The following is a 17,679-nucleotide window of genomic DNA, read 5'->3' as shown; positions in this document are numbered from 1 at the left end:
GGTAAAGCAGTTTGGTAACTTCTTCTGAATTCCTCACACATGAAATAAATGAAGGTTGGTGGTGTTAAGAAAATTCATATGACTATGTGTTGATATCAGTACCAGACAGAGAAGTCTATTGAGGAAAAAGATGGAGATAGAAAACTAAAAGCTCAGGGAAGTAGGTTCAAAAGTCTCACGGGCTTGTGAACATCATAGGAGGGTGTGGAATTCCACTGCAGAAACATTAATACACGGAATTCAGAGAGCAGGTGGGGGAAAAAAAAAACATCAGGTGAAGAAAAAGATGAGAGGAAATGTAAAATGAGACTGAGAGAAAAATGGTGTCAGTGATAAGACTTGTCCAAGTTACAACTTTTAAAGGAGACATATTTCACAGCTCCATGAGTGTCCGTGAGAAGGAATGAATTATTGACACCAAGGGGGTGTCCTTGGTCCTGAAGATTTTCTGAAGAGCACATTTCCTATCCTTATTCCTCAGGCTGTAGATGAAGGGGTTCAGCATGGGGGTGACCACCATGTACATCAAAGAAGCAATTATGTCCTTGTCTTTGGAGTTGCCTGATGAGGGGATATAGTAAACACCTGCAATTGTCCCATAATATAAAAACACTACAAACAGATGAGAACCACATGTAGACAAGGCTTTGAAGATTCTCTTGAAGGAGGGAACCTTCAGGATGATGGCTGCCATGCTGATATAGGAGCCCAAAATACCACCCAATGGCAGGGTGAAGATAAATCCCCCTTCAGTGAGGATGAGCAACTCATTGAGGGAGGTATCAGAGCAGGAGGACTTGAGCACAGCAGCAAGATCACAAAAGAAGTGGGGGATGACAGTCCCTGCACAGAAGGACAACCGGTCCACGAGGAGGGTGTGCAACAGAGCTTGGGCACAAGAGGCGAACCAGCACCCAGCCACTAGTATGACACAAAGCTCATCCCTCATGATGGTGGTGTAGTGGAGGGGGTGGCACACGGCCACATACCTGTCATAGGACATCATTGCGAGAAGAAAGCTGTCAAGGCAACCAAAGAATATAAAGAAATACACCTGTGAAATGCACCCTGCGTATGTGATAGATTGGCATTGAGTCTGCATGTTCATCAACATCTTTGGGATGGTGACCGATGAAAAGGAGAGGTCAGAGAAGGCCAAGTGGCTGAGGAAGAAGTACATGGGGGTGTGGAGGCGAGAGTCCAGCCTGATGAGCAGGAGGATTAGCAGGTTCCCCAGCACCGTGGTCAGGTACACGCCCAGGAACAGGGCGAAGAACACGCCCTGTTGCTCGGGCTGGATGGGGAGCCCCAGGAGGAGGAACTCGGGCACGCTGCTCTGGTTCTCAGGCCTCATGCTGTGCTTTTATATGCTGGGGATAAAGGAGGGTTAGGAATATCAGAAAGAACAGTACGGATACAGTTCATACTGCAATTTTCTGAGAAACCAATGAATTTTAGACTACCTTCCTATTAATTTCTCACACCTATGGATGCATGCCTCTTTGCTCTATCCCAGTCTGGATCCAGGAAAACATCACATCCAAAAGTAGCCAACAAGACTTCATTGCACGGAGGCAAGAGGATGTTTACCCTTTCATTCAACCATTATTTATTGAACATTGAGTCTGAACCCAGCCCTCTACTCAGGACTGAGAATGCAGCTGTGAATAAGAAAGGCAAGGTCCCTCTCTTCTATGGCTATATATATATATATATATATATATATATATATATATATATATATATATATATATATATATTTAAATATGAGTGCTTCTTTCTACTTATTTATTTATTTATTTATGGCTGTGTTGGGTCTTCGTTTCTGTGCAAGGGCTTTCTCTAGTTGTGGCAAGCGGGGGCCACTCTTCATCGCGGTGAGCGGGCCTCTCACTATCGCGGCCTCTCTTGTTGCGGAGCACAGGCTCCAGACGTGCAGGCTCAGTAGTTGTGGCTCACGGGCCAAGCTGCTCTGTGGCAAGTGGGATCTTCCCAGACCAGGGCTCGAACCCGTGTCCCCTGCATTAGCAGGCAGATTCTCAACCACTGCGCCACCAGGGAAGCCCAATGGCTATATTTTTTATAAGCATGCTGGGATAGTTCATGACAATGAAACGGAGCCAAACCATAATACTTCACTGTGGCAGAAATAGTAGATGAACCTCTGCAAACTGGTCTCAGTTGTTTCCAGTGCTGAGGTGGTGTTGTTGGAACCTTGTCACACTCCTCCTGGGAACCTGGCCGGATGCCATTGACCTACAGCTGTGAACTCATCAGTACTCTAGAAATGGGTGGTCACTTAAAACCACTTGGTGCCAGAATAGTCCACAGACTATGTTTTATAATAATGATGAACATCTGAGGGACTATGCTATGTGACCAGAACTATGCTGAGGGTTTTACATACATTTACTAATTAAATCCACACATTAGCCTTACATAACCAGATAAAATCTTCATTGTTGTAGTAAGAATTAGTGTTCTTTTCCCATTTAAGCTGTTGGGAAATGGAAATATACATGATATAAATTTCACAGGCATACAGCAAGCTGTCAGAGAGGATACATAGATATTCACATATATACAAGGTGATATATGTATATATACACATACATAGATGGAATATATATAAACATACATGGAACATGGGATATATATGTGTGTGTGTGTGTATATCCCATATATGTATATAGGGTGATTGAACAATAGCCATATAGATATACATATACACATATACATGTATGTATTGCATGTGCATATAAGAATATATAAATAGAAATATATAAAAAGGAATATACATAGGAATATACATATATTATGTATATAAAATTGCCATTTTCTGTAGGTTAAAAATGATCGAACGTTGGTTACTTCATGGAGTTCAATATAATACTACTGCATGATCAGAAACCATGCCTTTAACATGGAACTCTCCCCTTTCATTGGTTATGAGTGCCAGACACTGTTATTTTAGGGCTGAAAGAAAACTGAAGTTGTCCAGAATTTTCTTAGTGCTCTGTCTAGATAATTCCTTTCATTCATATTTATATATTTTCCAATTGAGAAAACGTTCTCACATACATTAACTTCTATTCAAGCCAAAGATATTTATTGAGGGCCTGTAAGCTTCCATTTTATAGATATATAAACTGAGGCCAAAGAATTAAGTGACTTCCCAAGGTCTTACTGCCGTTTGGTGGGGCTTCTGCACTCTAACTTCACTCAGCTGGGTGCCTAGTGTTTTTTGCTGGGACATTAAGTGAAAGCAAAGGAGGACAAAACTCTGAGCAACTCAGTCACACTCAGGTATATGAAAATGATAGCAGATCCTTTATAGGAAACAGTCACTTGGGGCATTGTTTATCTCAGTTGATGTTACCCCAGAAGGAGGTCACATAAGGAAATATTTGAGGTCATGGGTGCAAATCAGAAGCATCAAACACACATACAAATCTCTTTCTCTCTCTCTCTTTCTCTCTCTCACACAAACACACACACACACTGCTGATCTGAGGATTCCTGTCACCTGTGGCGAGTCCCATTCTGGGAGAAGGATAACCAGTATGTGGTTCAGTTCATAAATACTCATATATATCCAAGTCATAAATAACACACAAGGTAAGACATATACAATGCACAATAATGTATCACCCACCAATACACTCACAATGCACCATTGACACACAAGTATGACATACCTGGTAAAACGCACAACTCACATACCACATATACATAACTCATCACAATACATACACATCACCAAAAACACACAAGGCCATATACAATTCAAAAATCTCACAAGACACACACCAACAACACACATGCACACCTAGCCGCACACTCACTGCAACAAGCAGCACACACACTCCCTTAACTGAGCGGCGTGCTTGGGCCCCAAACCCTTCCAGGGTGAAGGCAGTCAGCGTGGGGCAGCTAAGCCTATTCACCACCACCGGCCCGTACACGTGGTAACATACACACAGACAAAAGCAAACAGCACACATTCCTGCTCTCACACGAGTGTGTCACCCACAAACACAGCTCGCACACATACTAGCGCACACTGCTGAGGGGAGGTTGAGCCCTGTCTGACCTTGGTTCTTTGGTGAGGTCCCAGTCCTGATGCTGACCACTCATCCTCTCAGCTGTGGCACCCACCGGACAGCGGAAATGCCCCCATCGTAACAGCAGGAGGCGAATATTAAGATCACGGACACAGGGCTTCCCTGGTGGCGCAGTGGTTGAGAATCTGCCTGCCAATGCAGGGGACACGGGTTCGAGCCCTGGTCTGGGAAGATCCCACATGCCGCGGAGCGACTAGGCCCGTGAGCCACAACTACTGAGCCTGCGCGTCTGGAGCCTGTGCTCCGCAACAAGAGAGGCCACGACAGTGAGAGGCCCGCGCACCGTGATGAAGAGTGGCCCCCACTTGCCGCAACTAGAGAAAGCCCTTGCACAGAAACGAAGACCCAACACAGCCAAAAATAAATAAATAAATAAATAAAGTTTAAAAAAAAAAAAGATCACGGGCACAACTCAGGAGTCCCTAATCGCATGTTAGGAAGCTGATAACTTGATTTACATGTGCTAAAACAGGACCTGGATTGGGTCTAACTCAGGAAAAGAATCAGGCTCTGAGTCAGGTACATAGTACACAAACACACACAACTACCAAACAGCACGTACACAAGCATACACAATACACACAGACACACACACACTCATAACACAGAGATACTCATACACAGACCCACAAGCACACAAGCAGATCCATCGTCAAGTGCAGGTTTCTATCTCCTTCTGACCTATGCTTGCTGTTGATGAGTTCAGACACCTCTTCCAGATTGTCGCTCAAGTCCTCAGCTTCTCTTCGTAGTAAAGGAGGAGCCACCATGGATTAATTGGCCAATTTCTTACTGTCATTTTGGGAGCAGTGTGTCCAGGAGCCAGAGGGGACTGGAGTCACAGGGGACAGTGTCTCTAATGCCAGGAATGACTTGGACTCCTTCCTTCTTGGGCATGGTTCCAAGCTCAAACTTACCTTGGGCATGGTTCCAGCTGGGACTCAGAATTGTTTTTTAATTTAATTTTTAAGTGATCTCAGACTTAGAAAAAAGTTGTAAATATGATAGAATGAATTCCTGTATGCCCTTCACCCGCATCCCAGAAAGGCTAACATTTTACCATGTTTTGCTTTATTGTGTGTGTGTGCGTGTGTGTTTATCGAAGATTCCGGCTGTACACAGTGCATATTACCAGAAGACACATGATTTGGTTCAAATGTCAGAGGCTGATGGCACTTCACAGGAAGAGAATTTAAGAGAAAGTTTATTATTCACACAAAAGACTCCTGGGGAGAGCTGGGTGGGTACAAGCAGATTTGCTTGGGCAAAGTAGAGGAAATGGGTTTGGGAATCTGCAGTGGTTAAGGAGTAGGACTGGGGAAAAGTTTCTACTGGAGAAACAGACCATATGCTGTGCTATCTGAGCAACTTTGTGTTGTTTATTCACATATGGCAATAAGTATCCTTCAGGGAACAAATGCCCCCTTGGCTGACCAGCAGATAATCTAAGGCTTAGCGACTGTCAGCAACCATAGCTGCCAGGGAGCACTGCCTCTCACTCAGGGCTTCGAGGGCTGTGGCAGGCAAATAATATATTCAGATATTATTTTGGATATTTCCTGATTGGAAATATCAATTATTTTGTTGTATAATATTGTGGCTTCCAAGGCAACACTGATGACCCCCTATGTGGTCAGCAAAATAAAGGCAGTTGGCAAGAATATAACATACTTGGTGGAGAGAATAAAGTTGGTGTGCTTTGTTTATGGGCAGGAACCCAAAATGCAGATAGTGCAAGTCAAATCATAAGGAGAAGCCTGAGTCAGAGGCATAAATCAGTGCAGGAGTGAGGGATATTTGGGGAAATAAAAGAACCTTCATGGGCTAAAATCTTAGACTTAGCATTCAGCCTGGGCAACCAAGAACTAATATATTTCCAGTAAGCCTTTTGATCGGGAGATAATATGGGGTTATTCTGGATGGTTGGAGTTAGTATTTTTTTTTTTTTAGATTTGAATTTTGTTCTTCCATTCATTAACTATATAAAGTCAGGAAACTATCATTTTGAGAAGAATAATAAATAAGTATATTTGAAATGTCCAGTGTTTAATTTAAAAACTTATCTTAGTTGATTTTATTTTATTTTATTTTTTTAACATCTTTATTGGAGTATAATTGCTCTACAATATTGTGTTAGTTTCTGTATAACAAAGTGACTCAGCTATATGCATACGTATATCCCCATATCCCCTCCCTCTTGTACCTCCCTCCCAACCTCCCTATCCCACCCTTTTAGGTGGTCACAAAACACTGAGCTGATCTCCATGTGCTATGCGGCTGCTTCCCACTAGCTATTTATTTTACATTTGGTAGCGTATGTATGTCAATGCTACTTTCTAACTTCATCGCAGCTTCCCCTCCCCCGACCCCCGGGTCCTCAAGTCCATTCTCTCCGTCTGCGTCTTTATTCCTGTGCTGCCACTAGATTCACCAAAACCTTTTTTTTCTTTTTTTAAAAACGCTTATAGAAGATATTCTAGTTTATTTCATGGTATCATGACTAACTTCTCCCATTCATTATGCCCTCAAGCAGAACATTCCATGACAATTTTGAGCTTACATTTTGCTCTCTGTTTCCTTAATGCATCTCTTCAACTCTCCTTTCAATCATGATCCCTCATGTTCACACACAGAAATGTAGAAAATAGAGTTCTAGAATAATAACCCTCAAAGTGGTATTAGAGATCATTTATTTCAACTGTCATCTAAATCATCAGGTATATAGATATATATTTTAAATCTTTACTGGAGTATAGTTGATTTACAATGTTGTGTTAGTTTCAGGTGTACAGCAAAGTGAATCTGTTATACATACTCATATAGCTGATTTACAATTTTGTGTTAATTTCTGCTGTACAGCAAAGTGATTCAGTTATACATACATATACATTCTTTTTCATTTTCTTTTCCATTATGGTTTATCAAGAGATATTGAATATAGTTCCCTGTGCTATACAGTAGGACCTTGTTGTTTATCCATTCTGTATATAATAGTTTGCATCTGCTAATCCCAAACTCCCATGGATTTAGTATTTTAAAGGGAAGACCAGGAGAACAACCAAGGTTTAGGTTCAGAGATGTGGCCCATCAGGTATATAAATAGGCAGTGGTTTGTGTTATATTGTGAAGGTTTCTTTAAGAGCCGTGGAGAGGCTACAACATGACCAGGCAGTTGAGAGGGTGCCTTTTGGCTCCCCAACCACCCATATGCTTTAAAACACGGCTGTTCACTCAGTAAGCCTTCCACAAAAATTATTTTGTGATGCATCTGTGGGTGACAGTGGTCTATCAGAGTGAAGCTGTAGGTGCAGAGATGTGGGGAAGGAGCAGGAAGTGCAAGGATGGAAGGAGAGGGAAGAGTAGCTTGTGAAGGTTGGGGTTGGATTGGGAAAGAAGGGATAGGAAGAGCAGGAGGGGGTTTAGAGGGTGAAGGGACCACTGGATAGGAGATACAGAGAGGATTCAAAATTGTGGAAACTTCCACCTGGATGAGTCCAATGGGTGGAGCAAGGTCACCGTCACAGATGAGCCCAGCTCTGGGTCTGATGTCATCATCAGGGGTGGGTCCAGCTGTGGGTCTGGTGTCATCTGGTGACCCACCCGGCCATCATGGTGTTGGTCAAGCATGAGCTTATGAACCCAGCTGGGTTTATAACAATCTTGGGATGATTTTCAGACTTTGAGGCATAAAGCTTTGTTGGCCAGGGAGCGTCAGAAAAGTACAAATGTAGTTAGAAAATGAGGAACTCAGTGATTCAGAAAAGATGCTGCTATAAGAGCATCACGTTGAAGATAAAATAACTCCAAAGGGGCTCATTGCATGCCTCTCCACATTAGGCTTCCCACTGAACTTTCAATAGTAGTCTAATATGTACTTTCAGAGGCAAGATCTGGGCATCTATGGGCATTAATTCAAGAGGCTTAACAGTGGGGCATGCAGCAAGCATATGTGCTACCTCCTGTGTGATGTGACCCCCTTGTGGGTTTAGAATGGTCAACAGGGACTGATTTAAACACTATAGAAAAATTTGCCAGCAAAGTGGGACTGCGTTTATGACATCGTCTAATGATTGGCTATGGCAGTGATGTTGAAGAGCCCAGATAAGTATGGGCTGCAGCAGGCTGAAATATAGCCTAGAGGCTGTCATGTTGCCGGGTGGGGTCTACCCATCAGCCTGCAGTGTGCTGGGCAAAAGTTATTATCCAAAGTAGTAATATCCAGGCTATGAAAATCCAGAAGGCTAAGCAATAGCCTTTGTACCAGGTGGGTACTATGACCTGAGGCACTGGGGCTGGGGACACTGATTAATATGGGCATAGTTTTTAAAAACTTTTTGTTTTATATTGGAGTATAGTTGATTAACAATGTTGTGTGAGTTTCAGGGGTACAGCAAAGTGATTCAGTTATACATAATACATGTATCTGTTCTTTTTCAAATTCTTTTCCCATTTAGGATGTTACATAATACTGAGCAGAGTTCCCTGTGCTTTACAGTAGGTCCTTGTTGGTCATACAGCAGTGTGTACATGTCAATCCCAAACTCCCTAACTATCCCTCCCCGCCACCCTTCCCCCGTGGTAACCATAAGTTCACTCTCTAAGTCTGTGAGTCTGTTTCTGTTTTGTAAATAAGTTCATTTGTATCATTTTTTTAAAGATTCTGCATATAAGTGATATCATACTATATTTCTCTTTCTCTGTCTGACTTACTTCACTCAGTATGACAATCTCTAGATCCATCCATGTTGTTGCAAATGGCATTATTTCATTCTTTTAAACGGCTGAGTAATATTCCACTGTATATATGTACCACATCTTCTTGTTCCCCAATTACAACCATCTTGTATTAGGTACTATGATTATCTCATTTTACAGATGGGGAAACGATCACTAGTAAGCCAGAAAGTGAAGGTTGAAATGTATTTCTTGTCTGACTCTGGAGTTCATAGCCTTACCAGCTTTAGTATCCTGCTTCTCAGTGCTAATGTTTGTACCGAGAGATGGATTCATATTAAGCTAATATGTTTATGCTGATGCCTACCATGTACCAGGCACTGTGCTATGCACTATTAGCAGAATGTAAAAATGAGTAAGATACTGTCCATGTCAAAACATGGTGGAGACAGACACATGTTCAGTTTGGTGTTAATCAAGTCAGATGGTGATAGTTGCCATAATAAGTGTTAGAGGACAGAAAGAAGAAAAATCATCTACCTGAAGGTGGCCAGGTACAGTTTTACTCACACGGTGAAATTTTATTGAGCCTTAAAATGTGAGCTCATTTGAACTCTTGAAGAAAAAAAGGTGACAATTCATAGGGACAGGTTATTTACTGTAGAGGTCATGCTAGTTCTTGGAGCCATTCCAACCCAACCTTGGAAATGTTTTGTAGTGGTTTTGTCACTGAACATGGGTCTTGCTTTGTTTTTTCCCAGTCTCATTTCTGTAAAGTCTCTTGGCCAATTCTGTTCTTGGTGACTCTCTCTCCCTGTTTTTTTGTTGTTAATGTCTTCGAATTCTGGCTGCAGATTAGTATTTCCTGGAGGTCCAGAACTCTCTAGAGAAGAGACACTTGTATTTTTCATAAAAACAAAACAGGTAATTCTAGCACAGCCAGGTTCATGAATACCATTGTGGGATTTCCTGCCTGGCAGCAAAAGGACAGAAGACATAAGGTATGAAAAATATCTAGTTCATTCTTTACTCTATTAAGGTAAACATTGGTGGGTGTAGAATGGGTTAATAGCACCCAGAAGTTCCTGAATACTTAATCCTTGTTTAATCCATTTATCCCTAATTCAATTTTTAATTCTTTGTCTGCTGTAATTCTCTGCCTCTCCAAAAAGGTCCTTTGGGACCTGCTACACACCATGTATGGTTCTATCTCTGAATAACGTTTATTTCACTTTTATGTATTTTTAAAATTATACTGACCATATTATCAGAGTGAGGCATTCCTCACTTCCAAAGGGTCTATTTATATCCTTATCTTTGTGCTTCTATTCCCATTCAAAAAAGATAAGCAAGAGGACTGCTTAACGCTCTGCGCATTGGAGGATTTCTTCTTTCCATGGTTCTTTAGAGTCCTTCCTGAGTGGAGTTGTATATGGCAGTATACATCTTGGCAGTATATATACATCCATTTGTAGCTCATCACAAGGCATCGTGACGGTATCTATGAACCAGGTCCAAGTGTTTTCCTCTCTACAGGCCAGGGGTGTGAGTTGAGTGAAAGGAAACTGAAGCTCAGGTAGAAGACATGGGGCTCCAGACTGACCGTCCCTATTGCTTGTGCTCTCTGGATCTGCTTGAGCCTAATCCCAAATAGAGCATTTCCATTGTATGATGGCTTGCTGCTATGCCCTTTACCCTGGCTCAAGTCTTACAACTGGGTGAAAGATTATGCTTTTTTATTGCAAAAGCATCATCAACTTTCTATGTACTATTTTTGATGTCTTGGTTATAATAATTTCAGCAATACCATTGTTGGCTTCCCATCTGTCTCAGCCCTAAAAACACCACTGTGTATTAGTCATTTCAACAGATCCCTAGGAGATCTAGCCTTGCTGCACATTTTAGTATTTGATATTTTCATTCACGTTACTTTTGATGATTAAGTGCTTCTACCTGGGCCTCTGATACCCCAGAATAACTTTATTCCTGTTTACACCGGGGACCAAACTCCCTGTTAGCATTTCCTATCAGTTCAGTCCTAGGAAGGAGAGCACCCAGGCAAATTTTGGGTGATTCTGTTGTCTTCCTCACCAGTACATCCTTTGTTCCTTTAATGAAGGGAGTGTCTTCTGACCTTTCTTGGGGAATGTAGTTAGCTGGTGAGTTCTCTGGTCTCATATAATAAATCCATTCTAACATGGTCAGATCCCTGAGATTCTGACCTCTTTCTCAATACTTTGCCAAGGTGTTCTGGCATGTGCATCCCATTTACTGTAGGTGACCATCATTTCCAAGCCTATCAATGGTCCCAGCAGTAAATGAGAATTCATTTTAGGTGCTCTTGTCTCCTAACCCACCCTTATGTTCCATAACTTCCTTGTCCAGCACCCTGAGGATCCACTTCCATTTGTATTCCTCCAGTTACTAGTGGTATGTATTAGCCAACTCCTGCTCCCGTTTCGATGAATTAGGTAAATATCCACGTAGCTGGGGCTATGCTGAAATCTGTTCCAAGTTATTAGTCTATGCAAAATGAGGGAGGCAGGCATTTTGAAGGCAAACATCATCCTGTGAGTCATTTCACCCACCTCAGAGGAGCTCTGTATCAGTTATCAAATACTGCGTAACAAACCATCCTCAAACTTAGGGTTTAGAAAACAAGAGCAACCATTTATTTAGTTTACATGTCTGCTGTTAGCAGTTTAGACTCACTCAGCAGGGTAATTCTTTTAGTAGTTTTGGGTGGGCTCACTAACATATCTGCCATCTTGCCTCTTGGCCATCAGTATGTCTTCTTTGGAGAAATGTCTATTTAGGTCTTCTGCCCATTTTTTGATTGGGTTGTTTGTTTTTTTAATATTGAGCTGCATGGGCTGTTTGTAGATTTTGGAGATTAATCCCTTGTCGGTCGCATCGTCTGCAAATATTTTCTCCCATTCTGTGGGTTGTCTTTTCATTTTGTTTATGGTTTCCTTTGCTGTGCAGAAGCTTTTGAGTGTAATTAGGTCCTATTTTTTAATTTTTGTTTTAATTTCCATTACCTTAGGAGACGGATCAAAAAAGATATTGCTGTGATTTATGTCAAAGAGTGTTCTTCCTATGTTTTCCTCTCAGAGTTTTATAGTATCAGGTCTTACATATAGGTCTTTAATCCCTCTTGAGTTTATCTTTGTGTATGGTGTTAAAGAATGTTCTAGTTTCATTCTTTTACATGTAGCTGTCCAGTTTTCCCGGCACCATTTATTGAAGAGACTGTCTTTTCTCCATTGTATAGTCTTGCTTCTTTTGTTGTAGACTAAATGACCACAGATGTGTGGGTTTATTTCTGGGCTTTCTATCTTGTTTCATTGATCTATATTGGTTTTTGTGCCAGTACCGTACTGTTTTGATGACTTGATCTACCATAATTTTTGGTAGGGTCAAGGTAGAGGAACAGCAGTGCTAAGATATTTAGTACAGTCTGGATTTTTCAGGGCATATGTTTTGATGCTAAAGATCATTAAGTGCCAAGAGCACTCAAGGAAAATATATGGAAAAGAAGTTACCAGTAAGAGGGTAAAGTTTCCAATGGCAAAGATAATGGCCATGCTCTGAGTCAGCTGATAATAAGTACATGAAAAGATGCTCAACATCCATTAGTCATTAGGGAAATGCAAATCAAATCCACAATGAGATACCACTCCACATCCACTAAGATGGCTAAAATAAAAAGGACAGACAATAACAATGGTTGGTGAGAATGTGGAGAGATTGAAACCTACATTGCCAGTGGGAACATGAAATGTGCAGGCACATTTTTTTCAATAAAAATACATTAGATATTTTATAATTTTTCTGTGTACACAGAAGAGGAACTTGAGGTTCAGAGGAGATTAAGTAAATTGCCTGAGGCCACCCACCACAGCAGATAGAGCTTGCAACTGAGATCTGTCTTTCCCAAATACTCTTCCCTTACACCTACATGGTTCTGAGTCTCACAGGCAGTTTTTTGTTTGTTTGTTTGTTTTGTTTTATTTTTGGCTGCGTTGGGTCTTCTTTGCTGCACGCGGGCTTTCTCTAGTTGCAGCGAGTGGGGGCTGTTCTTTGTCGTGGTGCGCAGGCTTCTCATTGCAGTGGCTTCTCCTGTTGCGAGCATGGGCTCTAGGCACGCAGGCTTCAGTAGTTGTGGCTTGCGGGCTTCAGTAGTTGTGGCTCGTAGGCTCTAGAGCACGGGCTCAGTAGTTGTGGCGCAAGGGCTTAGTTGCTCCGCGGCGTGTGGGATCTTCCCGGACCAGGGCTCGGACCCGTGTCCCCTGAATTGTCAGGCAGATTCTTAACTACTGCACTATCAGGGAAGTTCTCACAGGCAGTTTTGATCCTGTTTATCCTTAACTAAGTGCAGCCAGAAGAAAGAGAACTATATGGTCCTTCACTGATGCCAAAGAAGATAAATTAGTTAGGCTCATAACACAAACCTGTGGTCACTAAGCTGAGCAGAAATAATTTTGGGGAGACAGATAATGAAGAGATTGAAAGAGACAGGTGCCAAATTCAGTGGGGGAAACAGAAGACTCCAGACCATGGTTGCTTTCTTTGTTTTTCTCACTCCGAATCTGGACTGAGCAGGTGTCTTCTTGAAACTCACATATTCAGTCAGAAAACTTCATAGACAACTGGTCTGAGAGGGAACATCTGAGTGAAGGGCATTGTTGTCTATAAGAGGGATCAGCTTTCCTAAAATCAAGAAGAAGCCTCGAGTCCTTCTCTGTTAAGTGAAGCAGCTGAACTCAGTAACAGTGCAGAGTTTCCTGGAGCTATAAAGGCTACCATACAGCTTCTTCTCTGGACCTACCTTTGTTACTAATGACAACAAAAAAATAGGAGAAGAGAACTGAATGGGAAGTGGGGAATGGAAAGGAGATACTTTACAAATTCCCATTCTGCAAACTCTCTATGCCAAGGGAGTCTTGTTAGTCAAGATCTTCCAACGATTCATAAGAACAAATAAATTCCCAACATCACCCCACTTCCCCCTCCCACCAGCCCCTGGCAACCATCATCCTATTCTCTGCTTCTGTGATTTGACCATTTTAGATTCCACATGTAAGTGGGATCATGCAATATTTGTCTTTCTGAGTCTGACATTTCACCTAGCGTAATGTACAAAGTTTCAGTTATGCAAGGTGAATGAGTTTTGAGATCTAATGTACAGCAAGATGGCTATAGTTAACCATATTGTATTGTGTATTTGGTATTTGCTACAAAGGTGGATCTTGAATTAAGTCTTCTCACCAAACACACAAAAATAAAGTGGTAACTATGTGGAGGTGATGTATACATTCATTAACTTGATTGTGCTGATCATTTCACAATGTATACGTATCAAAATATCAAACTGTACACTTCAAATATATGCAATGTTTATATGTCAACTATACCTCCATAAAGCTATTTTAAAAAGAACTAATAGATTCCCAGGAAATAAGACAGGAGACATAAGTTCTACTAATGATGTAATTTCTCAATTTAATAGACAAGAGCAATAATCAATAATATCAACGCAGAGTTCACAATTTCTACTAAGGAAATGGAAAGAAATGAGAGAATAACTGTAACAGAATGCAATTCAGGTTATCAAATATCTATTGGGCACTTATTCCATGCTGGATTCAAGATTAGGGTGTAGGATCTGGGGTTATGTGAATACATGTGTCTATTATAACGATGAGCAGCATCATTGAGAGAAGGTTTTGCCCTGTAGAAGAGTTTCTCCAGGGCCCCCTTCATCTCCCTGTTTCTTAGGCTATGAATGAAATGGTTCAGCAATGGTGTGACCACTGTGTACATTGCAGAGGCAATTATGTTCTTGTCACTGGAGGTGCTGGATGAGGGGAAAAAATATAACGCAATAATTGTTCCATAATACAGAGATACCACAGAGAGATGGGAGCCACATGTGGACAAGGTTTTGCAAATCCCCTTGGTGGATGGAACCTTCAGGATGGTGGCCCCGATGCAGCCATAGAGATCAAGATGCCTATTAGTAGGAGGATAATGACAGCCACTCCTGCCATGAAAACGGCTAGCTCATTGAGGGATGTGTCTGAGCAGGAGAGCTTGAGCAGGACAGCAAGGTCACAGAAAAAATGGCGGATGGTGTTGTCAGCACAAAAGGACAGCTGGGACAGGAGAAGGGTGTGACACAGGTCATTGGAACAGGAGAGAATCCAAGATACAGTTACCAGTAAGGTACACAGTCCCTGTCTCATGACGGTGATGTAGTGGAGAGGGTGACAGATGGCCACGCACTGATCATAGGTCATTGATGTGAGCAGGAAATCCTCCAGATCAGTAAAAAAAAATACATCTGTGCTATGCACCCTGCATAGGGGATGGATTGATCCTGGGTTTGCATGCTCATTAGCATCTTAGGGACAGTGACAGATGAAAAGGAGACGTCAGTGAGGGCCAAGTGGCTGAGGAAGAAGTACATGGGGGTGTGGAGGTGAGAGTCCAGCCTGATGAGCAGGAAAATTAGCAGGTTCCCCAGCACCGTGGTCAGGTACACGCCCAGGAACAGGGCAAAGAACACGCCCTGCTGCTCGGGCCGGATGGGGAGCCCCAGGAGGAGGAACTCGGACACGCTGCTCTGGTTCTCCCTCCTCATGCTCCTCTCCTGTCTGCTGAGGATGAAGGGGAGGGGGAAGTGTCAGAGGCTTTGAAACCGTGATTATGGCTACCACACTAGGGTCTCTTACTTTCTCGTGGAGAAAAAGAATAACTGCCCAAATTTCTTTCATCACCTAGAGCTGCCGAAGCAAGTGACACCCTTAATGCTCAACATGATTCCTTTCAATGGGAACTAGAGCAAATTCATTCTCCTGTTTTCTTTTTAATTAACCATGTTTCTGGCACTAAACTACTGATTGGAGACACAAGAATAAATAGGACAGGGACTTCCCTGGTAGCGCAGTGATTAAGAATCCGCCTGCCAATGCAGGGGACACGGGTTAGAGCCCTGGTCCAGGGAGATCCCACATGCTGTGGAGCAACTGAGCCTGTGCGCCACAACTACTGAGCCTGTGCTCTAGAGCCCATGAGCCACAACTACTGAGCCTGCACGCCACAACTACTGAAACCCACACGCCTAGAGCCTGTGCTCCTCAACAAGTGAAGCCACCGCAATGAGAAGCCCGCGCACTGCAAGACCCAACAAAGCCAAAAATAAATAAATTTATTTATTTATATTAAAAATAAAGAATAAATAGGACATACAGGACCTCTTCCCTCTGGATACTGACCCTCTAGGGAACAATGGACAAAGGACCAACTAAAGGTGTGGACCTGAAGCCAGATTCCTCATGTTACGATTCAGGCCCCACAGCTTTCTAGCTGTATGACTTGGGATGCTAAATCTCTCTTGGCCCCGTGTTGTGCCTCTGTAATGTGAAGAGACCAATATCACATATTCATAGAGTTAATAAGAGGATTCTAATTCGACGCACATTAATATTTAAGAACAGTGTCCTGCATAAAATGCACACAAAATTTTATCAATTATTTTTATAACAGGATAAGTATCCAAAAAAAACCAGTATCAAATTCAGGAATTTAATAAAACAGTATTATGAGATGCTCAGCACAAAAGACCAAGAAACTGATCTAAAATTTGTGTCTATCTGAGCTCTCACATTCTTAAGGTGAGCTTCTGAGCTCAGATCCTATCACTGGGGTAACTTCCCTGGTGGAACTTGTCTTAATGTATGTTTATCTTCTTGCCAAGAAATAAACCTTAATTCTGTGCATGATCTCCATCTATCTCCATCCTTATCTGGTGTTCCATGCCTCAGATCTGGATATTCACAGATAGGAAGACACCTGAGATCTGAGATCTGGGGTCTGAGAGCTGGGAGATACTGAAGGATTGGAGGTGTCTATTTGAATTCAGTTACCTGATTGACCATCACTATTTCCCAATATTGATCTTCACACTGAAAATAACTGACATTTAATGAACACTATGTCAGACTAATATATTTTTGGATTATAGCCTCACTACATTTTTCAACAGTCCTAGGAGGTAGGTGTTATTAAAACTTCATTGTCACCATACTCAGAAGGAGTAGGAAACTAGCATGATCATACAGTTAGTAACTTCTATAGTCACAATTCTTTCCTGTGTTTTTAAAAAAATGTATTGGAATCTCTGCTCCTATGACTCCACTGTTTCTCCCTCTCTTTAACTAGATAAAATAGGCAGGACATTAAGAAATATTATTTCAGGATTTGAAGGGGTCTTCCTGCTCAGATAACTATCGACCTTCTTATTCCTGCGACCCTTTAGTTTGCGAATGGTTTTCATATGCCTTCGATTTCATTCAATCCATCAGTGTTTGTGTGTGAGAAGTAGAGATGACAGTGATTTTTTTTCCTTCATTTTACTAGCAGGAGTAGTGAAATCACTTAAACAATCTCACAGAGATACTGTATAGTGGAACCTGGTCTCAAAGGTTGATTTTCTGATAATCTTTTCACTAGAGAGAGAATCCACCCATTTCTTTTTATGGGGCGTAGAGAGGACAAAGTTAAATAAGAAACGTGAAAAGTTAAAGTTAAAATATGCTTGGGAGAGGAACTTGACATTAACATTGTGTAAGACCCTGTCAGTAGATGCTTGTTCCAGACCAGAGCGTTGCTCAGGGTCATTAATTGACAGCTCATGGGACACAAGGAGGGACCAGGTACTTGACCCTTCTGCCAGGACTGGCTTCTCCCTGAAACTTGCTAGGTCAGACTTAAGCTAGGGTCTCAAAGATCTCCTACAGGAGAACCAGAGCATGTAATGACACCAAGGAGCTGCAGTTCGAAGGGAAGGGAACAATATACAAATGGCACTTTGATT

The 17,679-nt window shown here is 41.9% G+C and overlaps 2 protein-coding genes across 2 annotated transcripts in view; one reads left to right on the top strand and one right to left on the bottom strand.

Annotated features, from left to right (window-relative positions):
* LOC118896415 (olfactory receptor 1L8-like) overlaps positions 1-17,679 on the top strand; it is a 64,346-nt gene that overhangs the window by 19,867 nt on the left and 26,800 nt on the right.
* On the bottom strand, positions 374-15,444 carry LOC118896913 (olfactory receptor 1J4-like). Its single transcript, XM_036855539.1, is given in 3 exon segments — positions 374-1,355; positions 14,955-15,138; positions 15,141-15,444. Coding segments are annotated over 3 exon segments (1,470 nt in total).

This window comes from Balaenoptera musculus, chromosome 6 (assembly GCF_009873245.2).
Source record: "Balaenoptera musculus isolate JJ_BM4_2016_0621 chromosome 6, mBalMus1.pri.v3, whole genome shotgun sequence".
NCBI lineage: Eukaryota > Metazoa > Chordata > Mammalia > Artiodactyla > Balaenopteridae > Balaenoptera > Balaenoptera musculus.
The sequence above is the reverse complement of the archived record's forward strand: the minus strand, read 5'-3'. Positions and strand labels throughout refer to the sequence as shown.